The sequence below is a fragment of the Phyllostomus hastatus genome, unplaced genomic scaffold, assembly GCF_019186645.2.
Source record: "Phyllostomus hastatus isolate PE091 unplaced genomic scaffold, TTU_PhHast_1.1 phas_contig_551, whole genome shotgun sequence".
Classification (NCBI taxonomy): Eukaryota; Metazoa; Chordata; class Mammalia; order Chiroptera; family Phyllostomidae; genus Phyllostomus; species Phyllostomus hastatus.
This window is the reverse complement of record NW_025333909.1, coordinates 11,324,304-11,334,791: the sequence shown is the minus strand read 5'-3', so window position 1 is coordinate 11,334,791 and position 10,488 is coordinate 11,324,304. Positions and strand designations below refer to the sequence as shown.

Genomic DNA, 10,488 nt, shown 5'->3' with positions numbered 1-10,488 from the left:
ACATGTGAGTGAGATCATATGGTACTTGTCTTTCTCTGACTGGCTTCTCTCACTCACTAAACATAGTTGGTATTTTTAAATGTCACTTGCATATTTTGTATATCTGTGTGTTAATTCATTTCTCTGTCTCTTGGTCTCTCCCCTTACTAGGATCGAAGCTCCATGAAGTTATTGACAGTGTATCTCTCATTCAGTGTTACAACTCCAGTGCTCCTAAACTGCCTGATACATAATAGGGGCTCATTGAGTATTTTTAGTTGAATTCATGACTCTTCTAAACTGCCTTTACCCCACTTTTATACTGGAGACTCAAAGAAATAATGTACCCAAGGGTAGTAGGGTTAATTAATGTCAGGACTCCAGTTTCTTGATTCATTGCCCAAGTCCAGGGCCAGAAATAAGTCATTATCATTAACATGTTATAGTGGCTGTAAGTATTTCCACACTCCTTTTCTTGACTTTCATACGATCATTAAGTGGTTGCCACTTTCTATTAAAAATGTGAAGTTTTCTGCCCTGGCTGGCGTAGCTCAGTGGATTGAGTGTGGGCTGTGAACCAAAGTGTCGCGGGTTCGATTCCCAGTCAGGGCACGTGCCTGGGTTGCAGGCCACGGCCCCCAGCAACCGCACATTGATTTCTCTTTCTCTCTCTCTCTCTCTCTCTCTCTCTCTCTCTCTCTCCCTCTCTCCCTTCCCTCTCTAAAAATAAATAAATAAAGTCTTTAAAAAAATAGAAATAAAAATGTGAAGTTTTCTGAGTGTTATCTTTGCTAGTGTGTTATATACTTTCTTGGGGTTTTTTGGGTTATTAGTATCTTTTCATTTCTTCTAAGGCAGGTGTAATGGTGACAAATTCCCTCAGCTTTTGTTTGTCTAAGAAAGTCTTCTTCATAAGTGAAGAACTTTGGGGGGTAGGGTATTCTTGGCTGGCTATTTTTTTCTTTCAACACTTCGAATATATCATTTTTTGACTTTCCCCTGGCCCATGACGTTTCTTCTCAGAAATTCCCTAATAGCCTACTTCTGATTCCTCTGTAGGTTAAAAGGTTTCCCTCTGGCTGCTTTTAGAATCCTGTATCATTGATTTTGGGCAGTTTCATTATACGTGTCTTGGAGAAGGTCTATTTATATCAAGATTCTAGGGTTATCTGTTAGATTTGTGACCTCGAATGACCATCTCCTCCCCAGATTTGGTAAGTTCTCTGCTGTTATTTTTAACTAAATTGTTTGCTTCCTTCTCCCTGTCTTCTCCTTTAGGAATTCAGATTAGTCTATTTGTACTCTGAAAGGAATTCCGTAAATCATATAGGCTTTCTTTGCTTTTTTACATTCTTTTTTTCTTTGTCTTCCTCTTTCTTATTCTCTAACTCATTTATTCTCTCTTCCATTTACTCTACTGAAGGTATTCTCTATTGCATTTTTCTTTCCAGCCGTTGAGTCCTGCTGCCCCAGAAAATCTGTTTTTTTTTTCCTGCGATTTCTAGCTCTCTGCTAAAAATCTTCCTGAGATCATCTCTTTTTTCAATATATCAGTGAAATTGTTCTTTCATGTTATCTTTTGGCTTGTTGATTTTTTAAATAGTTATGTGGAATTTTTTAGCACTTCACAAAATTAGGTGTCTTTGATGTCAGTTATTGGAGCATTATTATATTCCTTTTGTGACGACAAGTTTCTTTGATTTTTCATGTTCCTTGTCATTTTGAACTAGCAGACATATCAAATTCTCACTAGTTGCCTACACATGGAATATTTTGTTCAACGGTGGTGGTATTATTTGGCCATTTTGTTTATCTTTGTTTGGGTATTTCACTCTTTTTGCTCGCTCTTGTGGAAGACTTCTTAACTCTTCATGGCTTCTCTTGTTCTTACAACTCACCAGGCCGGCTACTGGAAAGCTCAGTTTTTTTTTCTCTTTTTCAGAAAGTGCAGTTCACTGCTGCGGTTCCTTCCAGGACCAATGCCCTTGGTCTGTTCTCTGAGCATAATCCCCCTCTGCTGGACCTCTGTCGCCACTGCACACAAACACACGCACAGGGAGCTGACCGCGCAATGGGAAGGGGTGTGAGTTTAGCGCTGGGGGTGTAGAGTTTACCTGTGGACCTGGTAGGGAGATTCTTCATGTGTGATTTTCCCAGAGGCTCATGGGTAAACTTCCTGCTGCAATCCCTTCATGCCCGTTGAACTTCTTCTCTGCTGCTTTCCCAGTCTCCCCCGCGCTACCGGAAGGATGAAAGGGACACTGTCTCGTGACGTCAGGACGCTGACATCACTCCCTGTTGTTTCTTTTGCTGTGCAACTGTTCTTTAGCTTGATGCACCCAACTTGTTGGCTTTTGCTTTTGTGCCATGTGATAAATTACTCTGTTCTTATTTTGTGTGGCTGTACAATATAGTGGCTTACAAAATAAAAACTAACATCTTGATGGTTGTCGCCAGAACAGTATTGAATAGACTATGTATCCAGCATACGCTCACAGTATTTATAATGTTACAAATTGCTTTAAGATGACATGTTTACATTGGATTAAGAAAATAATTTTTCTGATAGTCACCTAAACCAGCAATTTGTTTCTTCTTTTTTCTTTAGCCTTTTTGCTTTTCTGTCTCTCTTGCTTTCTTTTTTTTCCTGCTGTTTGTTCTTGTTCTGTCTTGTATTTTGCTCTACCAGACTGCTTCTATTAGCCACAGAAAATCATTCCTCAAAAAAAGTAATAGAATGCTCAAATGTTTTTTTCATGAACCAATCCACTAGTCAGCTAGAAATTACTATTTTGAATTATAGAATATTGTTTTTATATATTACCAAATATTTGTGAAAACTATGTCCCTTATTAATAAATGTACAGTTTAAAAATGGGTATAGTTCTCAGTATAATCTGAAAAATAACACATGTATTTATTCCTAAAAATATTCAAATACTACATTTATAGCAAATTAATGCAAATAAGCCCCAAAATTACCCAAGTAAAGTCGTTTTACTGTACTGATTGGTTATAAATGGCATTTGCAGTAATAGATGCAATAATTATGACAGAAAATTACTGTAAAAACTGTTTTCCAAAGCGTGATTTTATTGAAAACTCTATTTAAGAACTTGCTAAAGATAGCATGCAAAACCTATGCCATTAAAGAAAATGCTAACTAAATAATAGTATGTCCCTCTTGCTCTTACAGCATTTCCAGTTATTTATTATATTATTATAGGGTTAGTCTACAGAAAAAGTATTGAGAATACAACAAAATTGATACATACTCAAGATACTTAAGAATTATTCTTCGAGAATGAATTTCACATTTGTTACTGAACCAAAGATCAAATATTTTGGTTGACATAGAGGCCATATTCTGGAATCTTACACCCAGCTTCTTTCTGCTTCTGCTTTAAGTGCCCACAAGGATATGATATGTAAGTAAAATAATATACTATCTAACCAGATCATGTGTTAGTGGTAATGCAATTTTAACGTTGTGTCACACTGAAAAACACCAATTCAAAAGAACCTATGTATCCCAATGTTCATAGCAGCACAATTTACAATAGCTAGGTGCTGGAAGCAACCTAGATGCCCATCAGTGAATGAATGGATCAAAAAACTGTGGTGCATTCACACAATGGAATTCTATGCAGCAGAAAGAAAGAAGGAGCTCCTACCCTTCGTGACAGCGTGGATGGAGCTGGAGAGCAGACAAATACCATATGATCTCACCTTTAACAGGAACCTAATCAACAAAACAAAGAAACAAGGAAAACATAACCAAAGACACTGAAATAGAGGCCAGGCTGACGTGACCGGAGGGGAGAGGGGAGGGAACTTAAGGGGACAGTGGGAAGGGTTCACAGGAACAAACTTAGAGGACACAAGGTCATAAACTAAGGGGAGGGTGGTAATGGGAGGGAAGTGGGGAGGGTGGGAGGGGGGACTGGATTGGGAGTAAAAAGGAGAAAACTATATTTGAACAATGATTAAAAAAATAAAGAAAAGAAAACAAGAATAACATCACAAAAAAAGAAAATATGTTTAAATAGAGAAATATTGTTAGCTTTTTATTAAAAAAAATGAAAAAGATCAATTATTCATTTAACGTGAATTCTCTCTCACATGCCAATTTCTGTGTTTTAAAATTATACAGAAATATTTTCTATACATTTCACGGGGGGGGGTTGCTAAGGTTACCTCACAGTGCGAATACAGCACTTACATGTTCTCCTATTAAATATTATTGAGGTCATTGCAGGGTTGATCAGGACGTACATGACCCAGGTAGTAGGAAATAATATGTCTGTTATAAGCCTTGTAAGGGAGCGTCATGCCACATTTACCGTGAGGAATATGGTAAGTGCACCATTCTTCGTCCCGTGCCGTGCAGACTGACAGTGCCACGTATGGAAGCACCAACACCTGTAGCATCCGTGAGGCTCCGTGCCCGTAGCCCGTGAACTCTGTTGGGCAGGGTACTGGCGGTTTCCACTACTTGTCTTTTAAATGTGGGGTGTCAGGTCTGAACTGTGAAACTGTCAGACTGTCAAGAATAAGTATTATAGGCGTTTCTTCCTTATCATTGTTAAGAAGTATGCAAATATAGCACAGCAGTTCCCTTCCCAGAGCAAACGCTTTTTCTGCCTGCTCAGTAATGGTGTTTCTCATCGTGAGAGTTGCCGAAATGACGTCTGTGCCTCAATGCAGTTTTCCTGGGATTGGTGGAAAGGAGAATCTCAGATCTAGTGGTGCATTCATTTCGTGATTTTGAGTCTCTTTCTGTAAGCATGTAAATGAGGCTGGGAGTGTTCGCTTTGTTGATACTGCAAGAGGGAACTTAAGATGAGGAAAGTTATTCGGCCTATAACCAAATTTCCCAATGCAGCACCCATTATATTCCAAAATCAACATGGCTCACAGCTCAGATAATATTTCTGAGCTAAATAATGAAAATATTTCATGGTTTTCATAGCATTAGGAGCTAGGTGAGAAAGAGCTGGGATTCCTTTGCCCTTTTTTGTGCTAGCTTCTGAATTCTAGGCTTGCATTATTGACATTAAACTTTTTAGCAGTTATAGCACGTGATATGTGGACTTAGGTGTGGAGTGTTGGTGTACTCTCAAAGACGTAGAATATCTCCTCGATAAACCCCCTATGTTCAGGCAAATGACCACTGTGATCCAAATTATTGTGTGAATAACATGGAGTTCTAAGAATAGACCCAGTAGTACACACTGGTTCCTGCAAGACGCCACTGGGGGATGCTGGGAACGGAGTGAACTTCCTCGTCAGCGGTTGCCAGGAGCATTTGTACCTTGTTAATGTTCACCTTATGAGATCCGTGCCCAAGGCCAGAATAGGTAACTTTAATCCCGTCATCGGATTCTCATTCCAGTGGCTTTTATCACACTTCCATTCTGAAAGTGCTGCTTCCTCATTCCTCTGTCTCTTCATTCATCTCCTGTCCTGCTTGCTCAGGAAGTTATGTTACAATACTCAGTGTGTGACATTCCTTTCACCATAGTTCTGATTAGAATGCAATTCTGCAAGCGGAGAGGTATGAACACTGATCACTACCGTGTTCAGGATGAAAAGATGAATTAGCAAATGCATTTTAAAAAAGTCATCAATGCAAGTTCTATAATTATGAAATTAAATGAAACATAATTAATGTATTTGACATTATGTAGTTTTTTTTTTTTCATATTGCAGAGGAAAGTCCTCGAGTATCTGTGGCTTTTCTAGCTAAGATATTGACTGGATCTGAAACAGTACCTGCTAATTTTATAAATTCCCCGTGATGAAAGTGCTGCAAGAGTTTGCTAGGAACATTTTTTTAAAGATTTTATTTATTTACTTTTTTAGAGAGGGGAGAGAGAGAGAGAGAGAGAGAGAGAGAGAGAGAGAGAGAGAGAGAAACATCAATGCGCGGTTGCTGGGGGCCATGGCCTGCAACCCAGGCATGTGCCCTGACTGGGAATTGAACCTGAGATGCTTTGGTTCGCAGCCCGCACTCAATCCACTGAGCTACAGGAGCCAGGGGTGCTAGGAACATTTTTTATGGTCAGCCATAAAAATAAGCCTAGGTCATCTCCTTATTTTAAAAGTATCAGTGGGATGGAAATGGTCAGGTCATTTAAATACTTATGCTCAAGCATCTTCTTTGATTTTCTGAAATTTTGAATTATCTTTGTTTTTTGTTCTGTATTTGACCATGCTTACGAAGTAACCAAAAATATAATGGCATGCAATACATCGAACACAAGTCCGTTTTTCTAAGATTGACAGTGTATTCTCCCTTTTCCTGCACCACCACGGAAGAGAACTGCAAACTCAGGAATACCAGCAGTGACTCGAATTACCAACACAGGAGTCTTGCTCTCTCCCCGCAGGACACTAGCCTACTCAGCCAACCTATATGACCCACAGACTCTCACAAGAGATGCAATGAAGCTTATAGCAAAGGCCCTTCACTTACGTATGTGAAGTTGCTAACGCACCGTAGGGTGCATCTGTCTATAAAACCAACAGAACCATTAATACGGTTATGAATACTGTTGTATTATGTGAAACAAGAGTCACTACAAGTGGAGTTACTTCAAATGCTGTATTCCAGACCCATGATATGAAAAAATGTGATGTTGATTTCAATAAGATTATTTATTCAGGGAATTATTAAGCAACCAATTCAGCACAGTGTTAAGCAAAATAGCCGTCATGACACTGTTGGCCCCTCTGGCTCGAGCAGATTGAACGCGTAATCAGAAAGCCTGTTTCTTACCACTTCAATCAATCCCACTGGTGTACCCTGGACAGTCTCCAAATTATCCAATTATCCGCACGGGGCAAACTATATCTCCTTAACTCAGTCACAGGGGCTCATTTTGGTGAGAAAGTAAGATGCCTTGGGCACAAGCCATTCTGCAAAATAATACAGCTGAGCGTGGGCTCCGACCAAACACTGTGGAATATGAGTATCTCACAGGCTTCTCACAATCTCATTCTCCGAGCACATGCACGTACACCCACGCACAGATGACTCGCCCTGAGAATGCTTCCAGGCCCCCCTCCCTTAGCACCACACTTGCAATCCAAGCCAGTGAAAACATTCATCTGTTTTCCAAAGGAGTGGAGATAGACACATTTTAAGAAGAATGCTAATCACTCCAAGATTTCATGCTATCACTGCAGCATTAAACTTTCTGCACTGGGATTAAGAACGAGGGATAATTTTCTTCTGGTTATTTTTCTTTGCATGATGATGATAAATATTGTATTACTTATTTGTTTTATCTTCAGGGTTAATAATTGCAAAATTTTAAACATGTCTTGTTTTCCCTATTTTTTTTTCCCCGTGGAATTTGTTATGGTAACAAAGCCAGGTAGTGGATTCCGACAATTTTTGACAGTCATAAAAATACTGCAACAGTAAATTACAAATTCTCTTAAAACAAATGAAAAGTCAAATATTTTTTGGAAAAAATATAAAAGTTCTAAAAAAAAAAACCCCCAAAATGGTAATTACAGAACAGCAAAAATATAATGGCATAGAAAAACTCTTTGGCTAATACTTTAAAAAGGAGCCCGTGAACTTGAGAACAGATAATAGAACTCACCTATTCTGAAAAACAGAAAACAGACTGGAAAAATAAGAAAGCATCAATATGCTATGGGAAAGTAACAAACGATCCAATATTTATATCATTTGAGCCTCCAAAAGGAGAGGAATAGGGGCTGTGGAAGACTATACAGAGAAATACTGGTTTCAACATTGCAAACTTTGTGAAAAAACAAAACAAAACAAAACAAAAAACAGCCAGTAACTTACAGATTCAAGACGGTGAGTGAACTTTACTAGGATAATGTCAAAAATGCACCCATAAGAATTAAACTTCTGAAAATGAAAACAAACGAATGACAAAACATATCCTGAAAGCAGCCAGAAAAACAGTGATTCCTTGCTGACAGGAGAACGTGAGTTCCGACGACAGCGGGTTTCTCATCATAAAGCGTGGAGACAAACGGTAGAGTGTAAGCATCTTGGTGTGGAGGCAGAGCAGCAGCCAGAATGGCCGTTATCAACACGGCAGCAAACAACGCATGTTGACAGTCCTGTGGGGACAGGGGGGCCCTCACGCACTCGGCGGGGGGGGGCATGCAGACTGGTATAGCCACTGTGGAAAGCGGTATGTGGGGTCCTCTAAAACTAAAAAGGGAACTGCTATACAACTCAGCAACTACAACTCTTAGTATTTATCTGAAGAAAATGCAAGTGGCTTATGTCACTTGGCATAATGCTCTCCAGGTCCATCCACGCTGTCTGAAAGGGTAAGATTTCCTTCCCTTTTTTCATAGGCACTCACTATTCCATTGTGGACATGTACTACACTTGTTTTATCCACTCATCTACTGATGGCCCCCTGGGGGGCTTGTACACACTAGCTATTGTAAATAGGCCTGTCCTGAGAAGTGGGAAAGTGGGGTGCAACTCAGAGTGTGGAGAGGGACAGACTGGTCCAAAAGGTGGGCATGGAAGGGTGGGGGGTGGACAATTCTGGGACAAAACACATTGTTTCTGTTACTCCTCATCCACTTAATGTTTGTCCAGTTCAATGTAGGCCTCAAAGTAGAGGGTATGGGTTACTCTTCATCCCGGCCAAAGCATCACACCTGAAGACACAGGTTCTTCAGAATAAAATAGATGCCTCATGAGGTTTCCAACCTTCATCCAGTTTTTCCTCCCCGTTGTCAGTTCTAAAGGACTCATCCTAGGCCCACCACCCCCTTGTGCTTGCTTCCCCATCCCGAAGCAGGAAAGACGGCTTTCAGTAAAATGCTCATGAGAACTGGCATCTCTCCTCCCACTCAGCCATCCCCTGACCTTGCCCTCCCTGCCCCCCACCCCATGTCCCCCCCACACACACACAGATGTGGCACATGCAAGATTATGGAAAGGACGCCCCCCCCCCATAGCAATCAAAAAGCAGATTGAACAGCCAGGTGCTTTATTGAGGTGATGGGTTATCATCTGCCTGTCACTCACATGGCATACTTCTTGGTCCAAGCTCGGGCCATGGTGTCATAGGCATCCCTGTCCCTTAAGTACATCCTCGCAATGGAGGGGACAAAGGCATCATCGGGGTTGGGGTCACATAGCATGGAGCTGATGGACAACAAGAGCTTGGATATGGTCATTATGGGGGACCACTGGGACCTGAAAATATCCAGACAGATGTAGCCTCTGCGATTGATATTGGGGTGGTAGATGGGGGTGGTGAAGTAAATCTGCGGAGGCCTGAAGGGGTAATTGAGTGGGAACTGTATATTGAGGCAGAACACCCCCCCCTCATAGGGGCTGTCCGCGGGGCCCGTGATGGTTCCCTTCCATGTGAACAGGTCGTCGTCCACCGGCGCCGCCGAGCACATGGGTGGGGGGTCGTTGGTGATGTCCGTCAGCTCCTTGCGCAGGCGCCTCAGAGCCGTGGACATGTCCAAGGGAGCAGGGATGGTCCGGATGTCCTGGGAGGGACAAAGGGGGGGACCACAGGTCAGGGGGGACCACGGGTTAGGGTGGGCATGGCTCACGGAGGCCAGGGTTAGAGGGGCAGCCACCCCCAGGTCGGTGGGTGGGTAGGAAGGCTGGAGCCGGGCTGTGGGGTGCCAGGGGTGTGGGGGACATGGACGGTGGTGGGGGGAGGGAGAGCTGGGGACTCCCCTGGACCTGCAGGACCTGAGGGGCTCCTGCTCACCTGTGGGCCACTGGTCCCTGGCTCCTCCATGTCTGCCTCCTCCATCCCTGGCTCGTCCCAGTCTACCTCCTGCATCCACAGCTCGTCCATCTCTCCGTCCTCCACCGCTGGGTCTGCCGCTCAGAACCTGAGCCCCGAGGCTGCGTTGCCCGTGGACACACCGCCCCGCGACAGGACCAGCTCCTCAGCCCTCGACCCTGCTGCGCACACTGCGTGGGTGGGGTGGGGATGCTCTGTGACGTCACAAGGGCCTGCTACTGACGTCAGGAATTCGGTGGGGCGGGGCCAGGGCAGAGGGGGGGCAGAATAAGAGGGGATGGAGGGTGGAAGGGACCATCTAGGTGAATGGGGGGTTGAAGGGGAATGGAGAAGATGGAGGGGAATGCGGGGGAGGGCGGGAGGGACCATCAAGGGGCACGGGACGGTGGGGGGTGGGAGGGACCATTGAGGGACGTGGGGGGTGGAGGGGAATAGACAAGCGGGAGGGTTCTGGGAGGGGAATGGAGGACGGGGAGCGCCATGGAGGGGCGCGGGGGGATCCTGTGGTATGCGTGGAGGGACTGAACAGGGCATTGGCCTAAATCAGGTTGGTAAGTCAAGTTCCCTAATAGTTGTCACTTCTAACAATTTTGCTTACTCTTTTTTTATTTAATCTTATTATATTTTTCTGTTACCTTTTAGTCCCCTCATACCCCCTCCCCCTGCAATCAGCACTCTGTTGTCCATGTCCACAAGTCCTTTGTCCCTCTTGTTTGCCCCC

General features: G+C 43.0%; 1 protein-coding gene across 1 annotated transcript; it reads right to left on the bottom strand.

Moving 5' to 3' along the window:
- Window positions 1–9,018: 9,018 nt before the first annotated feature.
- On the bottom strand, window positions 9,019–9,834 carry LOC123824369 (ubiquitin-conjugating enzyme E2 D3-like). Its single transcript, XM_045847514.1, has 2 exons — window positions 9,729–9,834; window positions 9,019–9,498 (listed from the first exon to the last, which is right to left on the bottom strand). The coding sequence occupies exons 1-2, from the start codon at window positions 9,816–9,818 to the stop codon at window positions 9,019–9,021; spliced, it is 570 nt and encodes a 189-aa protein (XP_045703470.1). The 5' UTR covers window positions 9,819–9,834.
- Window positions 9,835–10,488: the final 654 nt, after the last annotated feature.